The sequence below is a fragment of the Medicago truncatula genome, chromosome 4 (assembly GCF_003473485.1).
Source record: "Medicago truncatula cultivar Jemalong A17 chromosome 4, MtrunA17r5.0-ANR, whole genome shotgun sequence".
Taxonomy (NCBI): domain Eukaryota; kingdom Viridiplantae; phylum Streptophyta; class Magnoliopsida; order Fabales; family Fabaceae; genus Medicago; species Medicago truncatula.
The window spans coordinates 62922170-62938713 of NC_053045.1; the positions used below are offsets into that span (position 1 = coordinate 62922170).

Sequence of the window (16544 nt, forward strand, 5' to 3'; positions counted from 1 at the left end):
GTTAAGTCAGCATACTATTTCATCATGGACAGAAGCATAAATAACTCGCATCTGTGCAAACCAGGGGAATGGGATAAGCTCCGGAAGCTGAAGATATCGAATAAAGTCAAGGTGTTCCTTTGGACAGCTTTATGCGGTATGCTGCGAACAAGATCGAGGTTGATACAAAAAGATGTGTTGCAGATTGCAGAAGAAATTGTGCTTGCTGCCTAAGAGGATTGGAAAATGAGCAGCATGTGTTTCTTTAATGTGATGCAGCAAAGGAAGTATGGATGGAAGTAGGAATATGGGAGCTAATTCAGTCTATAGTGAAAGAAGCTGAAGGTTTCTGGAGGCCATAATGCATATGCGGTCAAATTTATCAAGTGAGCAAATTGTGTTATGGCAAAGAGAATATGGAGTATTTGGTGGAAAAGGAATGGCATTGTGTGGGAGAATTGCAGTAGAAGTAGCTTTGAGGTTGCAAGAAGAGCTGTAGATACATTACAAGATTTGAGGGCAGTTCATGAGAACCACAGTGCAGCCTCAGATCACAGAAGATCAGGAGGCAATATCAGATGGCAAAAACCACGAGGAGGCACGCTAAAACGTAACATACATGCGGCTCTTTTTCTGACAGGGAATAAGTTTGGTTACGGAATACGGACTATGGCAAGCACTGCGTTGCTACAATTGTTGAACAATCATCATATTCAGATCAAAATGGATTGTATACAGGTTGTGGAAGCTGTCTACAATAACAATCATAACAACATTGCAGCAGGTGTTAACAAATAAAGTATTATATACCTTATCCATAAAAGAATACAACAAGTTCAATTTCAGTCTGCTGATACCACCTTTGCCAACCTATAGGATAATCACATACCTCTCATTGTTACGAGAATAAGCAATTAAATTGAATTCTTGCTTGTTGAGACTATTTTGAAGATCATTCAGGAGCAAATCAACTTCTAAGGCAATTCATTCCAAGGTTGAAGCCCATGAATCATGTTAAACGCAACAAGAAAAGATTAAGTGAAAATGCAAATACATAAGGTAAAAATTTTCAAACTATATTCGTGTTCATCATCATTTTACAAAATGTGTAAATGAAAAAAGCGTGCCTAAGATATTTAGAAACATCATATTAGAATCAAATTGGATAATAGGAGCACTATTTAACTAGGTTGTTACTAGATTAAAAAAAAAAAACTAGGTTGCTACTTAAACTTGATGGAAAAGAAAGATGAATCAAACCCTGACAATTAATTGACCTGAGTGAAGGAAGGAGGCATGAGAATGAGAGTTGAACTGCATAAATTCAAAAAGATATAAATATATGAAGCTTAGGTTTCGTGGGGGATATATAAATATATGTTTAATGTTCTAGCTTTGAGGTATTGAAGAAATAAAAAAAGATTTTAAGCATATGAAATTGAAGAGAAAAGATTAAACATTCCAAATAGGTGTGTGTGTGTGTGTGTGCGCATGGATGAGTGAATAGAAAGATTGTGAGAACAAGTTCTTGATTGTCAGGGTAGCGCAAAGGGAAGGGGTAATTGTGAGCGGGTATCTTTGTTTTGAGTTCTTACAAGTCCCACATCGACTAAAGCGCAAATTAAAACTGAGCAGTTCATATATAAAACTAAGCAATCCAAAGCTTTGTTATTGCTGTGAAATAACTTATGGAGCTGTCAAATACAAATTTCATCCCACAAATAGTAATGCTCTGCTGTCAAGCTTACGGAGCTGGACAAATTATTATGCTTGGTCTTAAGATACAAAGCTGGTATTGCTGGAAGTTTCACTCTTTTAGTAATTCCACAAATGTTCTCACTTTGTTTCAATTTTCAAGCCCAAAAGTTACTTCAGGCTCAAGGTAAGGTTAATGTCATTGCATGGATTGGGTATTTCCCCTGCAAGCATCATTACTAATGAACAAATTGCAACACTCCGTAGAGAAATGCGATCTTGTAAACGGATATACCACTAAGAAGTTTGGTTGTTTATGAAAGGAGAAAAGAATAATTTGTTTACAAACAACAGAAAACAATAATTTGGAAGTAACAGCTATCAGTATTTTTCCATGGAGGAAGCAATGATATAGGTCACATGACATCCATGCTTTACCATGAAGAAACTTATTTCATTACCTACAAATGCAATGATCAAATGCAAAAAGTAAGATGGAAGAAATTGTATAAGAGACAAAATAACTGAGAACCGATATAAGAGATGCCAAATATTAGAGGACTTTTAATTTAAGCAAGTACTATCAGAAGATGTGTATTTTCTAAGAGGTTCTAGCTAATAATTTTTGTAGAATGATCTTGGAATGAATATTTTCTTAGGAGCTAGTATTGACATGACCTTGATGTAGCTGCATTATGACTTACGAGTATGATGGTAGTGCCAGTATCTGATGTCCACTCTGAGAGATGATGTTAGGTAAAGGTTTAGCAGGATTTGCCGAGGGATGCTTCTTTGGTTCTTCTTAAAAAAATTCTGGATAGATCCAGTTCTTAATATGTCATATCATTATTTGTACTTCTGATAAAGAATTGTTTCTTCAGAACACATCCCAATTTTGTGCCAAACCTGAGTCAAAGGCTTTCAATTTGAAGAGATTTTGCTATCTCCAAAAGTGAACCCTTTTGGATGGAAATTCAGCCTAATTTGCATCACTAACCTGAGATTGTTTGAAATTCAAACAAGAAACAAAATGATCCTCAAAAGAAAGATACAACAAATTCAAGCTAATCGAGTCAAGTTGAGAATTTTGGATCGTAAAGCATTAGATGAGATAGAAAAGTAGTAATTCACCTAAATCTTGTGATTTTTGAGGTCAGGGTGATCAAAAGCTGGTTGGTGTGAACATGAACACAATCAACAATATATCCATCAGGACCCTGCTTTCACAAACCCAAATGTAAACACACACAAGTTACAACTAGCAAAAATGAACTATGTTTATGAATGACCCCAAAAATCTTAAAACAGCTATAATTCTCTCAACAAACAAAAAAAGAATGTATAGTGGTACTATATATGTATCTTTGCATCAAATCAATGGTACAAAAATAGGTATATACCAAGTCAGTTCATAAGAGATATCAAGTGAGTGCCTTATTTGTTAACAAGGAAATTAGTATATACCATATCTATAAAGGAATACAAGTTCAATTTCAGTCTGCTATGCTAATACCAGATCATAAACAAAAAAAAGTGCAATTCAATTTCAAAGAAAAATTAAGTACTCAAATAATAGAGGATAATCACAGACCACTCGTTGTTTTGAGTATAAACAATTAAAATATTAAATTGAATTGTTTCTTGTTGAGACTATTTTGAAGATTATTCAGGAGCAAATCAACTTCTAAGGCAATTCATTCCAAGGTTGAAGCGCATGAGTCATGATAAACGCAACAACAAAGCTCAAGTAAAAATGTGAAGACATAAGGTTAATTTTTTCGAAATGTATTCATGTTCCTCATAACTTTACAAAATGTATCAAAGAAAAGGTGTGCTTGAGACCTTTGGAAACATCAAATTGGATAATCGGAGCATTATTTAACTAGATTGCCACCTAAGCTTAATGGAAAAAGAAAATACTGCGGTGTTGGTTATCAGGACACCCTAAACCCTTACTGCGGTGTTGGTTATCAGGACATAGTGAACAAAAAGAAAATTTAAATAACACAATGAAGTAATGAAAATACTCTTCCATTTCCCTTTCCTAAGTGTCTCAACAAAATAATAGACACGAAAAGGGCCATGTCCTGCATATAATTGTCTATGATGCGTAGCAGTATAGATAAGTATAATATGTCTGAAATGTCAAAGGAAGGCATAAACCAATTAAAAAGAATGAGTTCTACAATGACCGGCACGAAAAAAGTTTCATTCGGTTACAACTTCAATTTCAGTTTTCTTGTCATTCATGTCAACTTCAACTTTCTTGTCATTCGTGACACCTTCCCCGTCAAGGATGCGCAGATCTGGATAGTTTCTATGGTTCAAAGAATGCAACCATAGGCCAACAGTTCCTTCCTTATATTCTGTGGAAGCAATATGAGGATATATGTACTGCATTTTGAAATCCTCAGCCTCCTTCTCATATGCTTTCATTGACACCTCTTCGTGGGTATCTTTCCACTTCTGGTTATATGAAGTAAAGAAGCACTCATCTAAATATAATCCAACCTCAGGTGCAGTAGGCACAGTGATGCTAACATCCCTGCATTTTGGACGAAAAAATAAAAATAAAAAACTAAACTAGATGATTGTCACAATATTTCAGATATAAAGTTGGAGATAAACTATACTAAATTAGCAGCACTCACTTCTGCAAAGCTTTCTCAATAAGTGACTCAGGTGCACAATTTCTCATGATTGCCACGGCAAGCCCCATCATCTTCCGTATCTGATGAAGCATGAAGCTCTGTCCCACAATCTCACACTTCACAAATTCCATGCCCTCAACTACAACAGTGGTGCTTGCATCAAATGAAATAATGAAACGTTTTGCAGAAGGATCCTCGGGTTTTATTCTGGTCGTGAAGTTATGGAAGTTATGAGTTCCAACATAACACTTCAAAATATTGTTAAATCTTTCCCTCTCCTTCTCACCATAACAAAAACCACTTCCATTGGCAGCCGTATCCTCTCTGTTCACTTTTTCTTCCTCGAGAATGCCTAAATTATTCTCAGATCCACCATTTATGGGAGCAACCTCATCCTCATCAGAAACCACAGTTTTAGAATTTACTTCTTCAACTGAAACCTTACCCTCATTGTCATTAATGGATTCTTTATTTAAATGATTATCATCACCTTTGCTTAAAGAAACCTCCACATCCTTTGTAACTCCAGAGTCAACCACATCATTTTTGTTTGATGAACCATTCTCAACATCCACAGCTTCTAGCTCAAGATTGCGCTTACTATTACCAACCACACCTTCCACTTTTCGGCCTCTCTCAGAACACGGCAAACACTTAACAAGCTCATTTTCAGACCCTAAACTAGCCAACACAGTCTCTCTATCGCGATGACAACATGGATCAAGAGCAAACACAGGGATGAGATAAACATACCTCCTCCGATCACAAAACTTCTTAGCACTAAAAGAAGCAGTCACTCGCTTAAAACCAAAAATTCGTATCTGTGAGGGAAGGTTTGAATTAAGGCGGTCAACAAAGCCAGGCGGATCAATATAGAATCGGCCCGAAACAACCTGACCAACAGCACTAACTCCTTTATCAGTTCTAGCTGACCGAGCCCAGTCATACCGTTTAGAAAGTCCACGATCCTGTTCAGGTACAGCTCCAGAAACATACAAAGCTTCTTCTAGTTCACCTTCAATAGTCTTTGCACCAGGGTTTTTCTGCATACCCTGATAACCAACACCGCAGTAAGCAAAGAAAATAGCTACCTTACGGCGCTTGTATCTTACCTTACTTCCTTCAGCAGTTGTACATCCTTCATCATCAGAAGTAGTGGTAGACATCTTCACCTTCTTGGTCGCTGGCTCTTCCGCGACAGCTGAAGGTAACGCTGGAGATGATGAAATTGACGGAGTTTTATCTGAGTTTTCCATTATTTATAAGCGATAAGAATCCGATGCCACAAACCTAAACGATAGCTAGATATATTAATACAAATAAAAACAGATCCTAAGTTACACTATAGATTCTTTAACAATATTCTAGTTACATATAATATAACTACAGATGCAATTTCCATTTCATCAATCAAATCTTAGGGTCTGTTTGGGGGTATAAGTTATGGTGCATAAGTGCTTCCCTTATGCACCCTGCATAAGCTCTTTTCAACCTTCAGATTGGTTTTACACGTGTAATAATCTCAGCTCACACTCTCCTTCACATCTCATACTCTCATTTTCCTCTTCTCACCTCGCCGATCGCTGCTCGCCGCTTCTCTGCCGCCGTCGCCTCTCAATCTCTACCGCCGCTCGCCTCTCAATCTCTACCGCCGCTCGCCGCTCATTCTCTGCCGCTCGCCGCTCGCTCAACTCCGATTAACCTTCAGGTTTCGCGTTTGTGATGTTTTTCTGTGTTGGATCGGTTTTCAATTTCGCATTTTTGGTGATTTATGAACCATTCCCTGTTCCTGCATTTTTGGTGATTTATGAACCATTCCCTGTTCTTGTGATTGAATTTATTGAATTTCTTAATAAATTCAATAGATTGTATTCCCTGTTTCTGTGTTGAATTTATGATTTGGCTTATAAGGAAACACTAATTCCTCAAAAATAAGAGCATTGATGTGTTATTGTTTGTGGTTTTTTCAGGCAAAGATTTATTGTTTGTTTGTATTCCCTGTTTCTGTATTGAATTTATGATTTGGCTTATAAGGAAACACTAATTCCTCAAAAATAAGAGCATTGATGTGTTATTGTTTGTAGTTTTTTCAGGCAAAGATTTATTGTTTGTTTGTATTCCCTGTTTCTGTGTTGAATTTATGATTTTGCTTATAAGGAAACACTAATTCCTCAACATAGAATTCTTTCTCAACCTGAAACCATAAGTAAAGGATATGAAACAGCAGATAAAGTTTTTCATGTGAAGTGTCATTGAACATGATTTACAAAATTATTGTTCAGAGTCTTACAATTTTGATGTGAAGTGTCATTAAGAGACTAAAATTAGATGCATTAAGAATCAGAACCAAACAAGTTTATTTGCTATATAGTTTCAGACATTAACATTTTACTATATTTGAGGACTATTGTATCATGTAATAACTTATATTTGCTACAATTGATTTCTGTAAAAACAATATCCAAACCTAGTCAGAACCAAACAAGTTTATTTTTCTATATAGTTTCAGACATAAAACTCTTGTGTCACAAACTCCAGGACACTTATTGAAAGTTGTATGATACCTAAAATTTACAACTTATGAAAATCAATGTATCACATAAAACTGTTAATCACATAAAATTGTCACTTCTAGAACCTAATATGATATGCAGTGAAAAGAGGAGTCCTTTTATTCCTGGTTTGTAACCAAGAAAAATGGAATTTATAGCTATACAATCGAATTTAAGCCGATGATAAACAAGAGTGAATAACTCATTATTCAAGTCAGGCAAAGATTTATGCGAAACTTTTAGGAATATTAGATTGAAAAATAAGAGCATTGATGTGTTATTGTTTGTAGTTTTTTCAGTCCTTGTCTACTTTTCTGATCTTGAATGCTTAATCTGCAAATTTACATGCATTGATGTGTTAATCGTTTTGTATATTGAATGAAAAATGCTTAATGTGCTAATGGTTGTTTGTTCTTAATAGTGTTTGTTGCTGTTTTCAATGGATTTGATATCAACTTCATCTGAGAGTGGACAACTGAGTGTTGAAGCTTCATCACTGATTCATGCTGAGAGTGGACAACTGAGTGTTGAAACTTCTTCAATGATTCATGCTGATAGTACTGAATGTTACTCCCCTAGCAATGAAGAATCATGGAAGTCTTTAGTCTTTCAATCTATCAAAGAGGTTGAAGATTTTTATGGTAATTATGCATATAACACTGGATTTTCTATTAGGACTATGTTGAAGTCGAAGATTAATTCACAAAATAAGAAATCAGAAAAGGTACATTATTTGCGTTATGTTTGTAACAAACAAGGTTACAAGAAGGGAAGTTTGCTTAATCCTAACAACAGGCCAACATCAGACAATCCACTGGTTATTGAGTTTGTGAAAGTGAAAGAAAAACCTGAGGAAAGGGTCGGTTGTACAGCTGCAATATATTTGAAGCTGGATGAAGTTTTGAATGTGTATAAGATTTATAGATGGGATATGGCTCACTGTCATCCATTACATAAACCAGAGCATTTGTGTTATCTAAGATCATTTAGAGAAGTAAATGAAGTTCAAGGACAACTAGCTCTAATAAATTCTAAAGCTGGAATGTCGATGAGAACGTCTTATGAAGTTCTTGGTCAAGGAGTTGGAGGTACGGAGAATCTTCCTTTTCGGTTTTCAGACTTAAAGAACTATCTAATGACAATTCGTTAAAAGGAGATGGTGGTTGGTGAAGCAACTGTAATTCAAGAATTCTTTAGAAATGAAGCTCTCTCGAAACCATCTTTTTACTATGATATCCAAGTTGATGCTGCAGAAGACATAGCTAGCATTTTTTGGGCAGATGGAATTATGCAACTAGATTATTCTCTATTTGGTGATGTCATCAGTTTTGATACAACTTACCGAACAAACAATCAATATCGCCCATTAGGTTAGTATCTTTTACTTCTCTCAGGTTTTTAATTAGTGTTTACTTTCATTATGTTGTATTTTTGTTCTGGCATGGTTAGTGTAGGTAGGAGTACATTTTGAACTACCTAGTGTCTAGGTGTGGCTGTCATATGTGTCCGAGATTGACTGTAAGATTGATAAAGTTGCAGGCATTTTTACTTAGCCAGAAATTAAATTCATCATATACTAACCATATACCGATAATAAATTCATCTAAAACCATTACACCATAAGTATGGTTTTACATATGACACTATCAAAACCATTAAACCATACTTATGGTTTCAGTATTCCATACCCCTAATTTTGATCAAATTTTAATTAAATTTTTACATAGAACACTAATGAAATTGTCTTGTGTGATCGATCTTTAGTACATACTTATTAGAATACTTAGTGTCTATGTGTTTTATCATTGAGTTTATTCACTGCTGAGGCGTGATTTCTTATAATTTGTGATTACATACTAGCATAAATGCATTATAATTTAGGGTTGGTTTCATTATTTATTGTAAGTTAGTTATATGTATGTTGTATTTTGTTCTGATTTAGGTCATTTATTGGTCATTATTTCATCTGCCTTTATTGGTTTTGACAATCATCGCAAGAGTGTTTTATTTGGTGCTGCGCTATTGTACGATGAGACAGCAGCTACTTTTGATTGGTTGTTTACAACATTCTTGAAGTGTATGTCCAATAAGAAACCACAGACTATATATACAGACCAGGCTAGTGCGTTATTGTGTTCAATTCTGAATATTTTTCCAGGTGTTTTTCACGGGCTTTGTTCATGGCACATGGCAGAGAATGCAAAGAAAAATCTTGGCTCTCGTGCAAATAGTGCATTTTTCGATGAGTTAACTAATTTGGTTTCAAATGTAGACGATGAATCAGATTTCGACTATAATTGGGATCAGATGATGAAAAATTGTTTTAATGGAAGGCCTACTTCAGACTTTAGGTGGCTTGTCCAAACTTACGGAAATCGTATGCACTGGTCTTCAGCTTGGGTCAAGTCACATTTTACAGCTGGTCTGAAAACAACTCAGTTAAGTGAGTCTTTCAATGTTTTTCTTCGTGGATTTCTGCAGCCAGACCATTCACTTGTTTGATTCTTTAGTCATTTCAACATTATGGTTCAGAGAATGAGAGATAATCATGCTGAGTTGGACTTCAAGGCTGCAAACACTAGAACAAAAAATAATTATCCCAATAGTCAGCTGATGCGGTCCGTTGTCAACAAGTACACACCAGCTTGCTTTGCATTTATTCACAGGCAGTATGACCTTTCCTTCAAATACTATCATGAGGAGGACACAACAAAAGGGTCTGCCTTTAACAAGTTTTTCAAAGTTTTCACAATTGAAAAGGTTGATGATAATTATGATGATGTTGATAATGATAATGAAGGGCCTTCCAATGTTGATGTTTTGGATGCAGAACTTCAATAAAACCTTTTCCCAAGTTTTGAAGATCATGATCGATTTGATGAAAGGGTTGTCACAGTTGACATTAGAAGCAAAAGTTTTAGTTGTTCATGTCGTATGTTTGAGAACAGGGGCTTTTTATGTCGACATGTTTTGAAGATCTTTGAGTTCTTAGGTGGTTATGTGCAGTATCATTTTTTGAAGACAATACCTGGACAATATGTTTTAAAGCGTTGGACTAGAGATGTGCGTCCGTCTGTTGATAAGCTGAAATCTACCATCAATGTTGGCACTGAAGACACCACTCAAGCACAACGATATCAACAAATTTGTGCTGTTACCGTTCAGCTTTCTACACGTTTTTGTGCAGATCCGGAGGCATCTCAAATTTTTCTCGACGGTGTTCTTGAAGCTGGGAAAAAGGCAGAGGAGTTGCTTCTTTCTAAAGGTATTCGTACAGACCCATCTTCCGTGACATCATCATCCAAGTCTTCAAAAGGAGCTGCTGTCGGTGAACCATCTGTTGGGGTGAAGTCCACTGCACCAAAGTTCAAAGAAAGACCAAATCCAATTAAGTCAACGAAACGACTTAAAAGTGATTATGAAAAAGCTAGAGAAAGGCAGAAATTCCTTATAAATCGGAAGAAACAAAAGAGAGATGATGAAGCTTTAAAAAAAAAAGCGGTCACTGATTGATTGTTTTTATGTTATAAGTTTGTAATAGATTTTATTAGGAATATTTTGATATGATCTATTGGAAATTATACATTCACATTCTTTATTGTTATGTATTGATGATTATAGGTTGTTACAAAACCATTAGACAATTAGTTTGGTTTCACATTTGAACATTCTTATAAATTTTAATTAAATTGAACATTCTTATCACATATGTTTTTACATAGAACACTATCAAAACCATTAGAACCATGTACCAATAATAATTTTGATCAAAACCATTACACCATAAGTATGGTTTTACCTAGTACACTATCAAAACCATTACACCATAAGTATGGTTTTAGTATTCCATACACCTAATTTTGATCAAATTTTAATTAAATTCAACATTCTTGGGCCTAAAATAACTGTTTATCACATTTGTTTTTATTTAGAAAACCATTAGAACCATGTACGGATAATAATTTTGATCAAAACCATTACATCATAAGTATGGTTTTACCTAGTACACTATCAAAACCATTATACCATACTTATGGTTTCAGTATTCCATACACCTAATTTTGATCAAATTTTAATTAAATTCAACATTCTTGGGCCTAAAATAACTGTTTATCACATTTGTTTTTATTTAGAAAACCATTAGAACCATGTACGGATAATAATTTTGATCAAAACCATTACACAATAAGTATGGTTTTACCTAGTACACTATCAAAACCATTATACCATACTTATGGTTTCAGTATTCCATACACCTAATTTTGATCAAATTTTAATTAAATTCAACATTCTTGGGCCTAAAATAACTATTTATCACATTTGTTTTTATTTAGAAAACCATTAGAACCATGTACGGATAATAATTTTGATCAAAACCATTACACAATAAATATGGTTTTACCTAGTACACTATCAAAACCATTATACCATACTTATGGTTTCAGTATTCCATACACCTAATTTTGATCAAATTTTAATTAAATTCAACATTCTTGGGCCTAAAATAACTTTTTATCACATTTGTTTTTATTTAGAAAACTATTAGAACCATGTACGGATAATAATTTTGATCAAAACCATTACACAATAAGTATGGTTTTACCTAGTACACTATCAAAACCATTATACCATACTTATGGTTTCAGTATTCCATACACCTAATTTTGATCAAATTTTAATTAAATTCAACATTCTTGGGCCTAAAATAACTATTTATCACATTTGTTTTTATTTAGAAAACCATTAGAACCATGTACGGATAATAATTTTGATCAAAACCATTACACAATAAATATGGTTTTACCTAGTACACTATCAAAACCATTATACCATACTTATGGTTTCAGTATTCCATACACCTAATTTTGATCAAATTTTAATTAAATTCAACATTCTTGGGCCTAAAATAACTTTTTATCACATTTGTTTTTATTTAGAAAACTATTAGAACCATGTACGGATAATAATTTTGATCAAAACCATTACACCATAAGTATGGTTTTACCTAGTACACTATCAAAACCATTACACCATAAGTATGGTTTTAGTATTCCATACACCTAATTTTGAGCAAATTTTAATTAAATTCAACATTCTTGGGCCTAAAATAACTGTTTATCACATTTGTTTTTATTTAGAAGACCATTAGAACCATGTACGGATAATAATTTCGATCAAAACCATTACACCATAAGTATGGTTTTACCTAGTACACTATCAAAACCGTTATACCATAAGTATGGTTTCAGTATTCCATACACCTAATTTTGATCAAATTTTAATTAAATTCAACATTCTTGGGCCTAAAATAACTGTTTATCACATTTGTTTTTATTTAGAAAACCATTAGAACCATGTACGGATAATAATTTTGATCAAAACCATTACACCATAAGTATGGTTTTACCTAGTACACTATCAAAACCATTACACCATAAATATGGTTTTAGTATTCCATACACCTAATTTTGATCAAATTTTAATTAAATTCAACATTCTTGGGCCTAAAATAACTGTTTATTACATTTGTTTTTATTTAGAAGACCATTAGAACCATGTACGGATAATAATTTCGATCAAAACCATTACACCATAAGTATGGTTTTACCTAGTACACTATCAAAACCATTATACCATACTTATGGTTTCAGTATTCCATACACCTAATTTTGAGCAAATTTTAATTAAATTCAACATTCTTGGGCCTAAAATAACTGTTTATCACATTTGTTTTTATTAAGAAAACCATTAGAACCATTTACCAATAATAATTTTGATCAAAACCATTACACCATAAGTATGGTTTTACCTAGAACACTATCAAAACCATTATACCATACTTATGGTTTCAGTATTCCATACACCTAATTTTGTGAATGATAAAACATATTGCACCCTTCACCCAAGCTTTTGGATTCTCTTGAGTCTTCAATATTCTCTCCAAATTAGTCACCCTTACAGAAGCAGAATAATTTCCATTCAGCCCTAATTCTATCCTCAATCTCTTAATTGCTTCCACAGAGCAGAGATCAAGGTTAATCTGCTTCCCCACCATTGGAAGCTCATAGACCCGATGTACATCTTCCTCTTTCAATGGAAGTACCTCGGTCTTGCTTAATGCTATCCACATGTTCTCTTTGTCAAAGTTTTTAACCATCCAATCCACAAAGAAAGTATGGACTCTGTTCCAGTTGCAGATATGAACCATTCCCCCAAAGCCACTTTCATTCAATACGTTAATGATCTCATCCTTTCTTTGTTTGCCATTTACTGAATTCATAAGATCATATACCTTAGGTATACTCATCTTATGCCTCAGTCTTTGCTTTGCATTTTCCTCATTTTCCACATCTGAACTTTTAGCCTCTTCATTCCTGCCCTCCTCTTCCATTTGAGTTAGTCCAATACTGAATGATGGCAATGGCTCTAGCTCTTTAGTTTTTTTCACCTGCATGAGCAAAGAAAACCATTAAATACATCTTATGGTTTTGGAGTACAATGGTTGGAACTTCTGTGAAAAAACAAAACACATAAGAACTCAATTAAAGTTAATTAATGTGGTTCACCTTAGAATCAAGGGTTATGTCCAGAACCATAAGAGGAAACAGATTACATTGTGATCTTGCAAATTATAGATATATAGTTTAATGAACACTCACATATTTTGTCTAAGTTTCTAAAGAACAGACCTTCAGACATTCCTCTTGTAAGTTTCCTCTCATGTTTTCTTGTATTTTGAATTAAAACTAAAGAACTCGTTATATAAGAGTCCCAAATACACGAAAAAAGTGCTAACATAGAGATGTCACTATTAGAAATTTAGAATAACTACCAATAACCAACGGTCTTTAGATTTTTTCTTCTATCTTATCAAACACATGTATTTATCATCTCAGTGTTCAATGAAACAATTGAAACTTTGTAGTTAAGAAAAATTCAAGTGGGCCAGAGAGAGATATAAGACGATGCAGACACACACAAATGCAGAGAGAGTTCAAGACAAATTCAATTCAGTTTTTTTTCCTCTTGGATTGAAGCCTCTCGTGAGACTTGATGCTCACCCAGAACTACCATTCCACCATTCATATGTTATTTCCAACATTCAACATTGTGCAAGTCCAAGCAGTGCATGAATTTGTTATGTGTGATCCTATTCCTATCAGTTAGGCTCACATAAATTTTCTAAACTTATGTATCTTGTGATTTGTGAATTGTAGATGGAGTTCAGTGAAGAATTCCTTTTCTCAAAAGTGATTACTCACTCACATTTTCTTGTTTTTTGAACTTGGAATAAAGACCTTATATTGCATAACCAAATATATGGAAGAGAGCTAATAGGGAGGAGCAACAGTTAGAATAACTGACAGCATCATATGGTCTTCAGATATTTGCTTCTATCTTATTAGATACATTTATCCATCATATCAGTGTTGAAATATAAGACACAACACAGTAGACTATCTTATTAGTTTACAAGTGACTGTGAATTATAGGGATCTTTATTCTTGAATTTTTTCATGAATAGAGGTATCTAGAAATTTGATTAAGAAACATGCAGTCATGTTCTTTCATTTCAATTAGAAAATGCAGGACACATATTATATCACATATTTATTGTAAGGGTCTTATAGCTAGGTCTGTTTGGTTCTGCAGTTATTTTGAGTGATTGAGAATACACTTCATTGCAGTGATCACTGGAGGAAAAATATTCCAGACCTAGCAAAATCCCACCGCATATACTCTATTGATCTTATTGGTTATGGATATTCAGACAAACCAAATCCTCGTCAAATAGAAGTGTCCGTGCTACATAGCGTATCAAATCAAATGATGACAGGACACATGTGATTACATTGAATTGTCTAATTTTCTCAAATTGTGTCTGACGTGTCGTATCAGCACTGTGTGTGTCCGAGTGCATGCTTCATATCATAGGTTAACTATCACTAGCAGTTCAGTGTTAAGCACGAAGAGTCAAAACATGAATCATAGAGCATACATCCAGCAACAATTAAAAACATAGCATGAACTATACAACAACAAATTGAGATTGATGAAATCAAAACATCAAAGAAACATAGATAAAACAATTTATTTCAGAATCAATGAAAAATACCTTTCAATTGAACAACATTGCAGCATAATGAACAAATTATTGCTCGTACTAAAAAATCAACGAAGAAATTATTGCTCGTACTAAAAATGACAGCAGATAGAATTGAAGACTTACCCTTTTTTCCATCTTTTTACCCTTTTTTTTTCCTTTATCTTCATCAGATGCTTGCTCCTGCTCTAATTGCGTAAGTCCAATACTGAAGTTTGGAATTGGCCCCCCGTCGTTAGATTTGTTAACCTGGATCAAAGAAATCAATTACCAGCATCAGATGATTATAATATACTTGAGTCATTAATCCAAAGAAAACAATTACCAGCACCAAATGGTTTTAGTGTACAACACATAGAAACCATTTCCACGTAAAAATGGTTTTGGTTGAAATCAAATTTACGATCAATAAAGAAGTCCAGTGCAAACCTGATTTGATTTCGACATGTTGCTGTTTGTTGAAGATGTTGTAGTGAACGAAGGCGTTGGAAGTGAACGACGGTGTTGGAAGTGAACGGCGACGACGGTGGTGGTGAAGAGCTGGTGTAGTGAACGACGGTGTCTCCGGTGGTGAAGAATGACGACCTTGTGTTGATGAAGAACGGCGGCTAGTGTTTCCGGTGGTGGAGGTTGTTTCCGATGGACCTCGTGTTCCGATGGTGGTGGAAGGTGAAGAACGGCGATTGGAAGAACGACGATGGTGGGGAAATCAAAACAGTGGTGGAGAACGACGACCTTGAGAAATGATGGCGATTGATACAGTGGTGAAGAACGACGGCGATAGTTAACGGCGACGGTTTCCGGTGAGAGGTGAAAGAGAGGTGGTTGTTGAAGAAATGAATTTTGATGAAATGAATATTTTATTTTGTTTTGCCAGTTTTACTTGTTTTCTGTTTTGGGGGGTGTAGGAAGCAGAAAATTTGTTGGGCTACTATTAATGGGCCCTATTAGCAATCCTTATGCAGGGTGCATAAGGAAAATCCTTATGCACCATAACCACACCCCTGTTTGGGAGGGGAGGACTTTGAAAGGCTAAGTCTATATTTTAAAACATATTAGATATTTTTTAAAAATTGAAAAAACATGATAAATGATCACATAGTACTTTAATCACACTTAATTTAAAATTGAAAAGCAAGCCCTCCCCTCCAAAACTCTCCAATGTTATCCCTTAGTGCCAAATAAGCTTAAAATGATATATATTTTTTGGTTTTTTAATTTGCTATATATGAATTCAAAGCAGTTATAAAATAAGGGAAGAAACTATAGAAATCAATTTAAATTGTTGAATTAACAGAGAATTTATGAAACTATAACCACTTTAAGTTTATATATTATTTATTTTCAACAAAAATAAAACATAAGAGAATGAAGAAAAGGTAGTTATTACCAGAAGTAGATCAGACGAAAGAGAGAACAACAACGTGAGACAATGGTCGGAACAACCTTAAACCCTCATTTCAGAATCACGCACGATAACAAAAGAAACTGCATCCATCCGAGAAAACGAAGTGAGTGTGTTTTTATTGGGCCCCCGAATTCGTTGGATACGGGTTTTGGTCA

At 34.4% G+C, this 16544-nt stretch overlaps 3 protein-coding genes across 4 annotated transcripts; 1 reads left to right on the plus strand and 2 right to left on the minus strand.

Annotated features, from left to right (window-relative positions):
• Positions 1-3655: 3655 nt before the first annotated feature.
• On the minus strand, positions 3656-16526 carry LOC11440088 (tRNA pseudouridine synthase A). Of its 2 annotated transcripts, none has more exons than XM_024782763.2 (3): positions 16372-16526; positions 4326-5615; positions 3656-4219 (listed from the first exon to the last, which is right to left on the minus strand). In XM_024782763.2, exons 2-3 carry the CDS (start codon positions 5579-5581, stop codon positions 3883-3885), a joined length of 1593 nt encoding a protein of 530 aa, XP_024638531.1. In that variant the 5' UTR covers positions 5582-5615; positions 16372-16526; the 3' UTR covers positions 3656-3882. The 2 variants fall into 2 exon arrangements, with proteins under 2 accessions (XP_024638531.1, XP_039688491.1); XM_039832557.1 differs by having other exon boundaries at positions 4326-5568; positions 16372-16498.
• On the plus strand, positions 5974-8243 carry LOC120579855 (uncharacterized). Its single transcript, XM_039832558.1, has 2 exons — positions 5974-6033; positions 7299-8243. Exon 2 carries the CDS (start codon positions 7317-7319, stop codon positions 8025-8027), a length of 711 nt encoding a protein of 236 aa, XP_039688492.1. The 5' UTR covers positions 5974-6033; positions 7299-7316; the 3' UTR covers positions 8028-8243.
• LOC112421339 (uncharacterized) lies at positions 12638-15833 on the minus strand. Its single transcript, XM_024782765.2, has 3 exons — positions 15411-15833; positions 15108-15230; positions 12638-13325 (listed from the first exon to the last, which is right to left on the minus strand). Exons 1-3 carry the CDS (start codon positions 15426-15428, stop codon positions 12726-12728), a joined length of 741 nt encoding a protein of 246 aa, XP_024638533.1. The 5' UTR covers positions 15429-15833; the 3' UTR covers positions 12638-12725.
• Positions 16527-16544: the final 18 nt, after the last annotated feature.

What these genes read in the sequence shown, in the direction of transcription:
- LOC112421339 (XM_024782765.2), bottom strand. An exon ending in GTAAAAAGATGGAAAAAAGG is followed by an intron (nt 13,326 to 15,107) that starts GTAAGTCTTCAA and finishes TTGCTCATGCAG; the next exon opens with GTGAAAAAAACTAAAGAGCT.
- LOC11440088 (XM_024782763.2), bottom strand. Translation starts at nt 5,581, where the DNA reads ATGGAAAACTCAGATAAAACTCCGTCAATTTCATCATCTCCAGCGTTA. An exon ending in ATTGAGAAAGCTTTGCAGAA is followed by an intron (nt 4,220 to 4,325) that starts GTGAGTGCTGCT and finishes TCCAAAATGCAG; the next exon opens with GGATGTTAGCATCACTGTGC.
- LOC120579855 (XM_039832558.1), top strand. Translation starts at nt 7,317, where the DNA reads ATGGATTTGATATCAACTTCATCTGAGAGTGGACAACTGAGTGTTGAA.